Genomic DNA, 15,481 nt, shown 5'->3' with positions numbered 1-15,481 from the left:
TTTTGTTAACCTATTTAATGAAACATCAGTGCTGTGTCAAATAAATTTTTCGGTTCATGCATTGCATCTAAATTCTGTGCTATTAAGAGTCTTTTTAGTGTTGACGCCAAGTTGAACTTGGCATACGATTTTGACACACTTTTAATTAATTTTCTGGCACACAGAAATATTTTGTAGTACATCCTATTGAGAACTGTGCCCAAAAGGCAGCCCATTTTGCAAAATCATGAAGCCTGTGTACTAAAACGTAACTTAAAACACAAAGGTGTGTCAAAATGTAAATGCTAAAAAGTAATACAACATTTTTTTCAAATGTGCATCCTGTGTATGAAGATTTCACACAGCTATGATGCATAATTTCTTGTTTGAAATTATTTTTGACGTTCATACCTGATAGATAGCATTTTAATTAAAAGAGAATTGTGTGTGTGTGTGTGTGTGCGTGCGTGCGTGTGGTGGGGGTATGTATAACTAATATGAGTAAATATCAATTATTTGTGTAATATTATTTATGATAGCAGTACTGTGAAAATAATATATATTTTTTTACCTACATAATGAAACATCTGTGCTTCATGAAACACATTTTTGGGTTGATACATAGCAAATTTATTCTACACTAACAGTATTATTAACAGTGTTTTTAGAGTTTCCACAAAGTTGCTTGGTGAGCGATTTTGATGCACCTTTTAATGATTTTGTGGTGCACAGTAAAATATTTTTTTTGTACATACGATTTACATCTGTACACCAAGCGCAATCCATGTCTGTGTACCAAAACCAATGAATGGTGCAGATTAGTACCCCGGAGCACACAGGAGCAAATACAATTGAGTTTGAAATTAGCCAATTTTGCACCATAAAAGGCATTTGCAGAACTTAATACATAGGCCTCAATGTGTTTTTACAGTCATATCAAATGTAAGAAACAGTTTCCTGCACTCACAATTAAACGGACCTGCACTCACAATTAAACGGACCTGCACTCACAATTAAACATACAGTATGTAAATCAGTATGAATGAAAAACAGCATTTATTTAACAACTGAAAAAAATGATAAATAAAATAAGGGAACTCACACATGTGCTGCTTAGGAATGGCCTCTGTTTAATATGTATTCATTAGTGGCACAGAAGTAAACATCATTTGTTTAAAGCAGCAATACTACATCCCCCCCCCCCTTCTTTTTCTTCCTTGTTTTAATATATATAAAGCAAATGACAATGTATGATTCTACATTCTTACCAAAGCTGGCAATCATTTGGTGCTTCTGTTAGACAGGGACAAGATGAGGAGTACAAAGTGATTGTACACCAAAGAAAATTCACTTAAATGCACACTACCAATTTAAAATATAACTTTTAATACTATTATATACTTAAAACATATATTACCGAAGGAAATGTGTAATAAAGGATAAAAATAAATTAAATCAAGTAACATATGCACCAAAATCACCTCTCGTGTATAAACACTCCTAAACACAGTTGAAAATGGAGTGTTAGAGGCTACAAAGGAACAAACAGCCAGGGTGAGCAAACAAGCCCACCAAATCAGTGGCTAGCCCAATAGATGCATAAATGAAGTTACCAGTAGGGATGGAACACTATACTAGCCTTAAATAGATGGTAAATCCAGGTGGTTAATACCAATGTGCATGAAGAACCATTCCCTCACTGTTAAACTATTGTCCCCGACAAAGCTCTGTAATAGGAGGGAAACGTGCGTTGGGCGCGTGATGATGTCATCAGCCTCCATTATGGGGCTGTTTTAAAACAGTGTTTGTCAGTCAGTTCTTCTGTATAGCCCAATATATAACAATAGTTTAACAGTGAGGGAATGGTTCTTCATGCACATTGGTATTAACCACCTGGATTTACCATCTATTTAAGGCTAGTATAGTGTTCCATCCCTACTGGTAACTTCATTTATGCATCTATTGGGCTAGCCACTGATGTGGTGGGCGTGTTTGCTCACCCTGGCTGTTTGCACCTTTGTAGCCTCTAACACTCCATTTTCAACTGTGTTTAGGAGTGTTTATACACGAGAGGTGATTTTGGTGCATATGTTACTTGATTTAATTTATTTTTATCCTTTATTACACATTTCCATCGGTAATATATGTTTTAAGTATATAATAGTATTAAAAGTTATATTTTAAATTGGTAGTGTGCATTTAAGTGAATTTTCTTTGGTGTACAATCACTTTGTACTCCTCATCTTTTCCCTGATTCACTTTCAGTTCACAGTTGCACCTACTTTCATTTATAATTATCGATTACATTTGTTGATTATTTTCCACATCACAATTAGTATGGTTTAGTCGATCACTTCCTTACCCCCCTCCCTTTGTTCTTCTGTTAGACATCTGTAAAAATCCTGATTGTGCGCCTAACTATATGGCCACCTTTCAGTTTCAATCAATCGTTCAGGCAGTGTAACTCAGCAGCTACAATGTATTCAGATATTACTACGGTAACATTGACTATTGTTACAGTTTGCAGCTCAAACTGCTGGGAACATTAGAAACAATTTATCACAAACAGGAAAGTGTAACAAAGATCTTGCACTGCTGGGGAGGTGTTAAAGCCTGCTACAGGAATCAAAGGATGCTCGGTATATTAAAACTCATTAAAATGGTATTAAGAGTTGGGGGAAAAGTGTGTAATATATATATATATATATATATATATATATATATATATATATATATATATATATATATATATATATATACATATACATATACATATACATATACATATATATATATATACATCTATATATACACATCTATATATATATATATATATATATAGATCAGTATTTTCTAGTCCTACAGAACTAATTTATTTAGAGAAAAAACATTATTTCACATGTTTTGCTGCTTTAAGTCTTTACATACAGACACATATTGCTATACACAGAAAATCTCAAACTACATTTTAAGGCCCTGGACCTCTTTGTCAAGCTTCTATTTGTATAGAGCATACAGTACATATTCATGTATATTTTTATTTTTCAGGGTATGCAAGGTACCCCTGGGCTACCTGGTGTCATAGGACCTCCTGGGTCTCCTGTAAGTATTATATGCAGACTACTAGCACTGTGCTCAATGCTCTCCAATTGCCAAACACCTATTGTGGCCTCGTTAATCAATCAAATCAATTATTTGCAACTTTTAGTTTATTTTCCAAAAGTATTGAGTATGTATATATTAACTTCAATGATAAAGATCGACATTGCACAAACAGAAATGAAATGGAGACAATCCATTGCCAGATTGCTGTCAAAGTTCTTGGATGATTTTTGTTATTTTTTAATTAAACAAAGAATGTGCATTGACAAAATGTTGAATACTAAAATGTTGGGTCAGTTTTTTAGTGCTACTTTATTATTTTGTTTACTTGGATTCATTTTCTTCTTCATGTGCTGGTACGTGCTCTGATCGAACTGTCCAGTATAATAGTTCATATTTATAAGATAGACACTGTCAAGCATGAAAAGTCAACGCAATCCATTCTGTGTCAGAATATGAAATATTCTATATTAAAGTCATTTTGTATATTCTTGTATGTAAAACTCCTGACTAATGTATTTATGGTTATAAACTCTTCTGAGAAATTCACAGAAGCATTTAGGAGCTGTCACAACACGAGCCATGCACCTCTGGCACTCTGTCATGGTCACCAGGAAATCAGGCCTTTACAGGGACTCCACTGGTCTAATTAGTGCCTGGGCCCTCTGGCTGCCAGGGAAACCTGCATCGGTTACTTGTAATGCCCAGATCAAAATAACCTACAAGGTAGCATGCCAGCAGCAGGGACTTCCAGTAGGGACACCCAAGAGCACCACCCAGACCTTCGCCGTGTGAAGTAGCGCTTGCTCTTATCCAGCTGGTGCCCCACCTATAACCACACAAAGTCTTGAGAGAGCCTTGCTCACTAGCAGGCTGGACTTTGCCTTTATTCAGAGGCCCCTTTTCATCACAGAAGCATTTTTAAGTTCAGGTGCTTTTTATTGACTCTGCCTGTAGTTCTTGTGCTACTATTTATTTCCAAGGGTGGATGAAAACCAAATGCAAACTAAATGATCGTTGTGTTCTTATAGTTAACTTGGCACGTTGCTAAACAATGTTAACATGTTATGCTATTCAAGCAAATACTAATTAGTGTTCTGTTTGATGTGTTTCATTTAAACAATAAGAGGAAAACTATAAATCAGTTTCTTTAATGCTGCGCGGCTACCGTTTCTTGCTTTGCATTATGTTGCAGACCCTCAATTCGATAAGATTCCAATTGTAGCATTACATTTTATTCGAAGAAATAACCGAAATGTACAGTGCCTTCTACAATGAAAGAGTCTATTACATTTTACTGATACAATTTCTCACACACATTAATAGTCTCTGCTCCTTAGAATATTGCTTGGCAATGAAAAGGTTAATTTGTGCAAAATCATTTCAGAAGTGTAAGATAAATAAAATGGTTAGAACGATATTCAGAACTGCCTAGAATAGACACAAGGCTATCCTAAAGAAGAAAGGAAGCTGAGGATCTAATAGGTATGAGGTCTGACATCGGATAGGGAAATTAGCAGACTATGTTGGGCAAATGGGTCTGATCTGCCATCAATTCTGCTTTAGTACACCCTAACTCATTCAGTTGAATGGGAGTTAAGAGATGCTAAAGCGATGCACCCTTTAGTTAACATGGCCTTTTGTTCCTATGGCCCCTATTTTATAAAGTGCAAAGCACCGTTCCAGGGCTATCTCACACAAAACCCAAATGGAATCAATGGGTATTTTTGTGCGATAGCACCCAATCAGCCGGATAGTCATGAAAAAGATGCAGACGTGTCCTTGAAAACGTAGGTTCTGCAGTGTTGGAAGGCTTAATCTCAATAGCTTTATCATTTGCATTTCAATGTTGGTTACTAATAGCATGTGGTATTCAAAAAACTCTGTGACAAAGTCAAATAGACATTTAAAGTGTCATGAAGCCAATGGTGCAATTTCTGCAGGGATTCTCGCTTTCCTGCTTGAGCACCAATCACCATTTTTAAAGGAGTGGAGTGTGCGCCCAACATCTTTGGATCCATTGAAGTTTCGAGTAGCAGCCAGCATAGGGTGACCAGATTTCCAAAAGTAAGAACCGGACACATAAAAAAATATTTCTAAGCAAATGACATCACTTAGAAATAAATATTATAATGGTATTTGTCTACTAGCGTCCCCAATTATGCTACATTATTGATTTATTTAGCTCTCCCTCACTCTCCCCCCCTCTCTCTCTTCCCTTCTCCCTCTCCCCATCTATCTATCTCTCCTTCTTCTTCCCTCTTTTCTCCCCTCTCCATCTCCCTTATCCTTATCCCTCTCCCCCTCCTCCCTCTCCCTCCCCTATCATCTGCTCTCCCTCCTCCCTCTCCCCTCGTCTTCTCCGTCTCCTCTCTCTCTCTCTCTCTCTCTCTGTCTCTTCCTCTCTCTGTCTCTTCCTTTCTCTGTCTCTTCCTCTCTCTGTCTCTTCCTCTCTCTCTCTCTCTTCCCCTCCTCCCACTCCCCATTCACTCTTCTACTCCTCCCTTCTTCTCCCTCTCTATTCTCCCTCTGCCCTCTCTCTCTCCTCTCCCTCCCCATTCCCTCTTCTCCTCCTTTCCACGTCTTCTCCCTCCCTATGCCCTTCCTATTCCCTTTCTTCTGTCTCCTCTCCCCCCTTTCTCTCTCTCCCATCTCTTCTCTTCTGCTCCGTCTCTTCTCTTCTCCACTATCATTCCCCCTCCCTCTCTTCTTCCTCTTCCTCCCCTATCATCTCCCCTCCCTCTCTTCTCCCTCCCCCCTCTCCCCCTCCTCCTTCTCTCTCCATCTATTCTTATCCTTCTGCCCTCCCTTTTCTCTTTCTCTCTCTCCCGTCTCCTCTCTCTCCCCTATCTCTTCTCTCTTTTCTCCCGTCTCTTCCCCTCCTCCCTCCCTCTTCTCTCCTGTCTCCCTCTTCTCTCGTCTCTTCTTCTTCTCTTGCTCTTCTCCCCACACATACACACTTACTCACACACATACACACTTACCCCCCCCCACACACACACACACACACTTACCCCCAACATACACACACACACACGTACCCCCCCCGACACACACACTTATCCCCCACACCAACACTTAAACGCCCCCCACACACATCCACTTAACCACACACACACACTTAGTTACCCCCCCCCCACACACACACACACATTTACCCACACACCTATCTCCCCCCCACACACACACACACTTACCCACATAAACCCACATATACACTTCCTTACCCACCCACACAATACACTTCCTTACCCACCCACACACTTACACACACACCGCAACCTAATGGAGGATGCATTGCACTGCAGCTCCTGATCCTCTGTCTGCTCCTGACAAAATTGGGACATTAAACCGGGACTGTCCCAGCTAAACCGGGAAATCTGGTCACCCTAAATTCCAGTAGTCATTTTGTCATTTCTGGTTGCTAACTATTTTGAAGGCCTTGATTAGAAAAAAAAATACCTCAGTTATATATAGAAATTATTGGAACTTCCAGAATAAAAAAAAAGAAACCTGCCCTATCGTTGAGCATTACAGTAATGAACATTTTTGTATTTACTCAGGATTAGAATTATACATAGGAAAGTTATAAGCATGTGCGAGGAACACTGAATACAATGTCCTCTTTCACTATCAATAGCATGTTAAGTGCTTTCGTGTTGCTGTTTATCTCACTAATGGTTCAGCATTAACCTTCAATTCTGTAGTTCAGAAGGAGATTGAATGAAATGGACTTCAAGTATTCCTTAACTTAAAATACCTATGTTATTGATGTTACTGTTTTACTTCGCACCATGAAAAGTTACACAAGTATCATCACCTATGCCTTAAACAGTGTAATTATTTCCCATTGGAACTGTGATCAGCTTTTACTGTCTGATCCTAGGGCTTTGTCTGTTGTTTTCACCTTGATGGCAGTAGCTGTGAATCATCCATGCATAGTTAGCACTTATAAAGGGTTATAGATCAAACTGCTGATATTTGCTTTCTGACTTTGATAGAATGTTGCATCATATTTGGCAGGTGCTGTAAGCATTAAATGGAAGAAAGTTAAGATCGTATTTCTTACATTTGATGCCAATGTTGTAGGCAGAGATTTAATCAACACAAAGAAAAATGACAAGATTTCTGACTAGAAATGCAGACCTTACATCATCCAATAATACTAATGCTTGTTACAATTTGGATAACAATTCCCCTATGTTGTCTTTTATTAATTAGGGATCAAGCAGGTGGTATTATTTTGTTAATAATGAAGTCGGTTTCAGGGGCGAATTTATAAACCTAAATGCTGGCTCCATATAAAGTCAAGATAATAAAAAGCTTTTAAGGTGACGGGTCAGTTCAAAATGGGGTTTGTGAGCCTTAAAAGTATTTGCCATAGACATAGCATGGATAAAATGCATGTTTAGATGATTTATTTTACTAATAAGTCATGACCAAAACATTGTTCTTTTCGGTTAGAATTAACTGTACATATTCTTAATTTGCAAGTCTTTGCAGACATTTTTGCAAAATAAAAATAGTAATGATATGTACATTTCTATTCAAGCAGCAAAATAAACGCCTCACTGTATCACCATGCACCAGGTAGGGTCTTTACATTTGATCTGCCAAGGTAAAAAAAAAAAAAAAAAAAAACACAAACAGCATTGTATACTCTCAATTTGTGAGGCTTATCAGTAGGATGCAGCTGTTTTATCAGTCAGAGAAGGGAAGATGCTTCTTGGGAGACTTAATTGGGTTATGCCGACCTCGAAAAGTACAACTCTTCCAAGCAAATTTGTTGTGCAAAGCTTTTTATTGTTGTCTACAAACTTAATTTACCCGATTTTTACAGGGGCCGTTTGGTAGACCTGGGCATCCAGGGCCAGGAGGGTCTAGAGGAGAAAAGGTAAGAGGAAAAGTAATGCGTTTCAAGCAATACATATTCAACCACATCATAATAGCCTTCCTTTTAATAATATTCATTTTAGTGCTTCTTAAAAATACTTAGAATATATCAAACGTGTTTTCGTATTGGTACATTTGTTTTCATTAAATGATTTTAGAATTCTAGAACGATTTCTATTTGAAATAAAAGGACATGGTGTTTTAACATTCTTTTATTTAATCGCCTCAATGGGCAAACCAGGCTACCTCCAGCCTTAGCTCTGGTCTTGCCTGATGTTCTGATAAGGAACTACCGTATATCCTCTCCGGCCATACTATCATGGTTGAAATCTTCTGCACTGTTTCATAGTAAATCTGGCCACAAACAACTTATACAGTGAGTACTACAAATTGTCAAAGTAGTGTTATCAACAGATATAACCCTAGCACCCACCATATAGCACAATACTCCAGAATGCTGCCATGGCTGAAGTTACAGTGAAATGTCACCAATCTATTTGATATAAAAAAAAAATCATAGGTCATTAATTGTTGTGGGGGAGGGACAAATGTAAAACACATCCTGCTCTATCATTTTGCAAAAAAAATGTATTACTTAGAGAAATAGAAATAACCAAACCAAATGTTTGACTTCTCATAAAATCACAGGGCAGTGAGGGTCCTCCTGGAAGACCTGGACCACCTGGGCCTCCTGTAAGTGGTTTTACGTTTTCTAATAGAAGTAATCAATAGGGTATTTGTTATATAGTTTCTCCTCCTGCAGAATAGATGCAACACGGCCATATGCAATTAAGATGTGATAGATTGTAAACCACTGAATCCCGTGGTAAGTGTGGTAATATTGTTATGACTAATGGCATGGATCTGTATACATTACTGTTACAGTATAAATGAGTACTTCAGCATTAGGTGATACCTTTTTAATTTGGACTAACAATTGATACTATAAGACAAGCTTTCGAGAGTTCTCTCTCTTCCTCAGGTCAGGAAGAGAGGAGAAATCTTGAAAACTTGTCTTATAGTATCAATTGTTAGTCCAAATTAAAAAGGTATCACCTAATGCTGAAGTACTCATTTACTCTGCAATATCGCAACTGGACTAACATCTATTTCTACTTAATTCATGATGGATGTTACAGTGTATGTAAGAAAGCGTAACTGCAGAGGATATATTTGCAGCTGAATACATCAGTTTCTTTAATGGCTTCTCAGTAACCATTTATATAAATAATATTTAAGATACGAGACAGACTAAATTGAACTAATGACAGTGATATGTTTACATATGTTAAAACTAGATTATTGTTTCCTCAGGCAAGTACAGTATACAGGTTGTATTTATTTAAAACATATGTGTTAAGTATATCCAGGCACTATTTGTATTTGCAACCTGTAGTTAAGGGTAGGTTGTACTAACCTGGTGCTAGGACAGAAAGTAGTAGCAAATAATTTGATAACCCTAACATTGGGAGCTTGTGGCAAACAAGATCACCGACTATCCCTCTTTCAGATATCCCATTGTGTTGGAAAACAAAGCATCATTTCAACATACTTGTTTTATTAAAAAAATTAAATTCAAACGTATCAATCACTTGGTTTTATCCAATTAAACATATCACTTTCTTTATGGCAACTTGGCCCTGCTTAGAACTGCACTTTCAAAACAAACACCATTAATTCTAAAAGTGTCTAGCACAGACACAACTGTTTCCTCTGTCATTAAATTCAGGTTGGTTCAGCACATCAGCTTACAAGAAAAGTATTGATGTCTTAGCACTACAAAAACATTCTGTTAGTAATACTAAGGGGCCAACTCTCTATCAACCACCTGTACAGACTGATGGTTTCTTAAACTCATTTAAACAGCAATAACCCCTGTTTCTGCCAGTCATTGTGTTTTAGACAATAAGCTTTAAATAATGCAGGTTTTATATAAGCATAGTTCCACTTGACATCGCAGAAACTTTTAGATTGCCGTATTCTTCAGCTGTAAATGTGAAAAGTGTCATTAGGGTAATAGAGAGAATTATTTTAAGCACTTTGCTAAATCAAGTGAGAAATTGCTTAAATTGTTTTCCCTACAATATTTAAACATTTTTTTTCTGTCAGCTGCCTTTAAGGGGTACTTTATCACATACTGTACCTATCACCTTCAATCTAATCTGATGGAAGCCTCATTTTCTCCTAAGTGGGGGAGTTTTAGAGCATTCCCTTCTCACATCGTCTTTGGCACCTGTCATAGAACAGTTTACCTATAGATGTGGTGCCTTGAAGAAGATAGTGACCTGCTTGCATTACCAACTTTATAGTTAATGTCAATCACAAAGTAATTGGGAACCATAGCCAAACTGGATACTGGATGTTCTTCTCACATTACTTGTGCTTCTATAATAACCTTCTGTTAATATCAGGGTAATATAAAAAATAATGAGGATCTTTAAGATGAACATTACACGCTAATCAACTGTTAAATCTATTTGTATAGATTAGTTTTTATTTCCCAAGTAGGCTTTATTAGTCAGATGTAATTAGTCATTAAGATAGTCAATAGATGCCATTGCTTTGTTAGATATGGTTCAACAGTTCCGTCGTCTGCTCTCTCCCTTTACATTGCGTAACTTCGATAATATTACAGTATTTACCTGATTAGAAATATTGCAGATCAATATCACTGTTAACTGCACCATTTCCTCCTAAACATTGTCATGTAAAAAATGTTTTTTTATCATGACCATTATAGTAACACTTTTTTTTTTCTTTACAAGTAGTGTATGATTAATTCATTGTTATAATGTGGATTTTTCAAGGCAACCTAGGCCCGTTGTGCCTTTTGGGCTCCTTTGTCATCTCACATTCCTTGTACAGTAGCACTTTTTCTAGACACATAGGAGGCAGTGAAGAAAAAACGATGTCAGTGGATCTGAGTTGTGGCACTGAACTGTGGATCTGAATTGTGGATCTGAGTTGTGTATAGGGTTTTTATCAGTCTTCATTCAACAAAATACAGCAGTTTCCAAACTGTAGTATAAATTCAATATAGATTATCTTGTAATTTATGTCATCTACCATGGGGGTACTTTTACCCCCCCCCCCCAAAAAAAAAACCTATCTTGGCCCTATGATATTATTATTCATTATGTCCGTGCATAGAAAAGATACCCATTACATTTTAGTTCTATTGTATGCCTTTATTTAAATAGCGCCAAAAGTGTACTCAGCGCTTCACAAATAATACAGTACAGGGAATTATAATAATATAATAAGTGCAGCAAAATCAGACAATAGGAAAGTAAATCCCTGCCCCGAAGAGCTTACAATCTAAGGATTGAGGGGAATTTACAGAGACAGTAGGTGAGGGAATAAGTGCTGTAGATGGCAGTGCTTGGCCACAATGGGTGGTAGGAGTGACTGGGTGTGGGACAATAGCCATGAGTGCAGGCTATTGAGTGCAATAGCCATGAGTGTAGTTCTTACATTTTCTATCACTTATCAATCTTTGCTGTTTTTAAATTAAAGTAAATATCTCTACCACTTGCACATAGACTACTAAACATTATGCAGTATCAGTGCTTTATGTTAACCCTAATCTACTCTCTGGGAAATATGAATTACATTATACTGTAGCTACACACCAACAATATACAGGTTTACTGCATCAAATATTAATTTACTTTTTAATTACTGTAGAATGTTAACACAAATTAGGGTGAGTGTAAAAGTGACATGTATAGCACATAGCAATTACAAAGACCACGTATAAACAGTGATAGAAACACACATGACATACTGTACAGTCACAGATAAACACTGGCACATAAACATAATGACAGATACACACTGACAGTGAACGACACACACAGTGGCACTAACAAAGTCTGCCAGTGACAGACACACACAAAATAGAATGTTTCCTACCTGGAGCCAGGCTGAGCAGGTATGTATGTATGTATGTATGTATGTATGTATGTGTAACGGGTATATCCCCCCCCCAATCGCAGATTCTACTGTGTGGGTGCAGGAACATATATTGTTACTCGGTGTGGTGCATACCTGTTGGCTCACAGGAGGGTTGAGCTTCCGCCACGGGGAAACCTGGGGCAATTACACTAGGGATAATACTTACAATAACGAACGATGCAGCGCCTCCACCTGCGATGGCTCCCACCAGAGGGGGAGTGGTTCCTCGCAGGACAATCTCAATAAACACATACACAGTGATTATACTAACGAATACTTTACTAACATGTAATACCATACACATGCATAACATAACCTGTGTCCCTCTTTAGAGGAGACACCTACTACGTCACGCAGGACGCTTCCCCAACACTAATTGAGCCCACCCAGTGTCCAGAGAAACCCCACCCAATGTCCCGCACTCTTGCAGAGAGTCAATGGGTGACTGCGCAGTCACAGTTAAGCTAAGGGCCCGGTGGTGCACATATGATCAGATACCTGCCGAGCACTCCGGTACTCAGATCAGCAACTTCACAAAGGATCAGTCGGGCGATGCCTCCTTCTGATCCTCCAACCGAACTCCTTGCACGTGGACCGCTAGAGCGGTCCCACTCCGGAACAGTCTCTGTGGACCCCAACGTGGGTCCAACCGCTTCCACAGGAACAGCAGCAGCCGCTGTGTCCCTATCTATCTAAGTGGCACGTGCTACACTATGGGCCATCCCTATGGTGCAGCAACCTGTGGTGGCTTGGGAAACTCCTATGGGCCTAAAGGGGTAAGGACCAGCCCCACTCCCCTAACTACCCACGTCCCTACAGCCTCACTAATGCTGACAGCCAACGTGCTGTCAACTAGGTGCCTGCCTGTCAGACCTGACAAGGCAGCACTCTAAACTAAGGGCAGCGTCCCTATCTTGGGCCTCCCTCAGCAATTATCCCACTACCTTGGGGAGTTGGGGCATATCTGGGGTGCAGGTTCCTATAGGGCCGCAGGAGCTGTACTCGCTCCCCGTGCCCTGCCTTCCCTCTCTATCCCCTGCTCCAACTGGTTAACCTGAGTGGCAGGGTCCCTCTCTCTAGAGTAATTCCTGGCAACACTCTCTCTCTCTATCTCTCAGAGTATAAGCTACCTCAGTCCCAAGGGGTGCTGGCCTAGTACAGCGAGTCCACCACTCCTGTACCCTACCTCCTTCCTTGGGCTGCTCCGGTCTCTGACTGCTCTGACTCACAGCTAATCTGTTCTGCCTGTAAGCCCGCCAAATGTATCCCTTTTCCTCAGGCTTCCTAAGCCCAATTGGCTCCCTGGTGTCACATGGGGCATACAGAGGCTCATGGGATATGTAGTCGCAGCTCAGAGCCTTCCCTGATAGGCTAGGGGTTCGCGGGCTTTCCCTCCCCTGCCCTGCACGTGCGCAAGCTTTCCCGGGCTGCCTGTACCTTCTCTGAGCTCTCGCGCGAGCTATCCCTAATCTCGGGGCTTTCCCTGCGCCTACGCGTCCCTGCGCATGCGCAACGCTGTCTTCAATGGCGGCGCCCTGCCTGTTCGGCCACCGGGACCTTAGAGACGCGATCGCGGCCTTAGCAACGGCCCGATCGCGTCCCCGGCAACCGGCCGCAGGCAGGAGAAGCCGCGCTGCTCCCTGCTCCAGCCCCCACCCTTGGAAGTAGCCGTCGGGGTTTTCGGCACCCGCGTTCGAGCTCACCAAGGGGAGGGGGGTCTCCAGGAGCCACGGGAGCTCCAGGCTATATATGTATGTATGTATGTATGTTTTTATTTATATAGCGCTTATTTATGTACATAGCGCTTCACAGGAGTAATAAACATGACACTCATATAAATAACAAATAATACAAATAACAAACATGGGAATAAGTGCTTCAGACATAAAAGTAACATTAAGGAAGAGGAGTCCCTGCTCCAAAGAGCTTACAATCTAAGTGGTAGGTAGGAAGAACATACAGATACAGTAGGAGGGCATTCTGGCAAGTGTGTCTGCAGGGGGCCTAGCTTTATGTATCATGTGTATATTATTAGCTACTGTGCTACTCATATGCTTCTTTAAGCAAGAGTGTCTTAAAGGTGGATAGAGAGGGTGCTAGTCGGGTATTGAGGGGAAGGGCTTTCCAGAGGTGTGGGGCAGTCAGTGAGAAAGGTTCAAGGCGGGACAGGGCTTTAGATACAAAGGGGGTAGAGAGAAGGCATCCTTGAGCAGAACGCAAGCGTCGGGATGGTGCATAGTGAGAAATTAGGGTTGAGATGTAAGGAGAGGCAGAAGAGTGTAAAGCTTTAAAAGTGATGAGGATAATTGAGTGCGAGATGCGGGATTTGATAGGAAGCCAAGAGAGTGATTTCAGCATGGGAGATACTGAGACAGATTTAGGAGTGATTCTGGCAGCAGCATTTAGGATAGATTGTAGGGGAGACAGGTGAGAGGCAGGAAGGCCGGACAGCAGGAGGTTACAATAATCGAGACAGGAGAGAATGAGAGTAACAGAAGAAAGAGCATATCTTTGTAATATTGCGGAGGAAAAAACAACAGGTTTTAGATATGTTTTGAACGTGAGAGGAGAATGTGGGAGAGGAGTTGAGTGTGACCCCAAGGCAGCGTGCTTGGGCTACTGGGTGAATGATAGTACTTCCAACAGTAATGTGAAAGGAGGTCGTAGGTCCAGGTTTGAGATGCCCCAGAGCTATCTGTAAGCTGGTTCAAATGGGAGGGGGGAGGATGGTAGGAGAGGTGAACAGAGGGGGAAAGTTTGGGACATAGCAGAGGATGGAAGAAGCAGCTTGTGGAAGGTAGTTGGAAGGAGGCTGCTGAGGGTAACTGGTGGGAGGCTGCATGGGGTAATCAGAGAGGGCCATGGAGGGTGGAAGAAGAGGAATCAGAGGGTAAATGGAGGGAGAGCTGATGATCAAAAATAGTGGTAGTGGAAGCTGTTGGATGTGGCAGAGGAGAGTAATTGAAGGGGCAGTGGAGGGTGAAAGGAGGGAGTAATGGAAGGTAAATAGAGATGAGAGCAAAGGGTGATTGGACAGGGCTGCAAAGGGTGAAAGAAAGAGGGAGTGGAGGATGCTTGGAGGGGACAGAAGAAGGTGAAGGGTGAGCGAACGTGAGGCTGCACAGGACGGAAAAAGGGAGGCTGCCAATTACCACCACAACATTGAAATTCATGTAAAATAATTTTTCACGCCATATAACACATTACATTAGGGGGCATGCATTTTCTCATCATAGCAGTAATTGATAGCAAGCACCTTCTCATGCCTCTTTCAGCCAATGAGGGTGGTACTGTAACTTACATTCAGTACAGACTGAGTCTTAGTGTCTAGTTTCAGGCTCTTTTTTAGGGCCCTGCTGACTGCACCAGTGAAATACTTGACACAGAACTTGTTTGACAATAGTTCCCCTGGATGCTTTCATAGGACCCTGAAAAGAGTACATGTCTGGGTAAAACCGAAGGCCTGGCAACCCAAAATAGAAGTCAGAATATCTAGGCTACGCTAGTAATGTTTGTTCTCTAGAAATCTATCCCTGCAATAGGAAATTAT

At 40.4% G+C, this 15,481-nt stretch overlaps 1 protein-coding gene across 3 annotated transcripts in view; it reads left to right on the top strand.

Moving 5' to 3' along the window:
* Positions 1-15,481, top strand: part of COL19A1 (collagen type XIX alpha 1 chain) — a 622,544-nt gene that overhangs the window by 504,965 nt on the left and 102,098 nt on the right. For all 3 annotated transcript variants that reach the window (XM_075598080.1, XM_075598081.1, XM_075598082.1), the window contains exons 36-38: positions 3,028-3,081; positions 7,922-7,975; positions 8,623-8,667. In XM_075598080.1, coding sequence (XP_075454195.1) covers positions 3,028-3,081; positions 7,922-7,975; positions 8,623-8,667 — 153 coding nt within the window. The remainder of the gene's footprint in view (positions 1-3,027; positions 3,082-7,921; positions 7,976-8,622; positions 8,668-15,481) is intronic.

Source organism: Ascaphus truei, chromosome 4, assembly GCF_040206685.1.
Source record: "Ascaphus truei isolate aAscTru1 chromosome 4, aAscTru1.hap1, whole genome shotgun sequence".
Classification (NCBI taxonomy): domain Eukaryota; kingdom Metazoa; phylum Chordata; class Amphibia; order Anura; family Ascaphidae; genus Ascaphus; species Ascaphus truei.
This window is presented reverse-complemented; position numbering and strand designations above follow the sequence as displayed.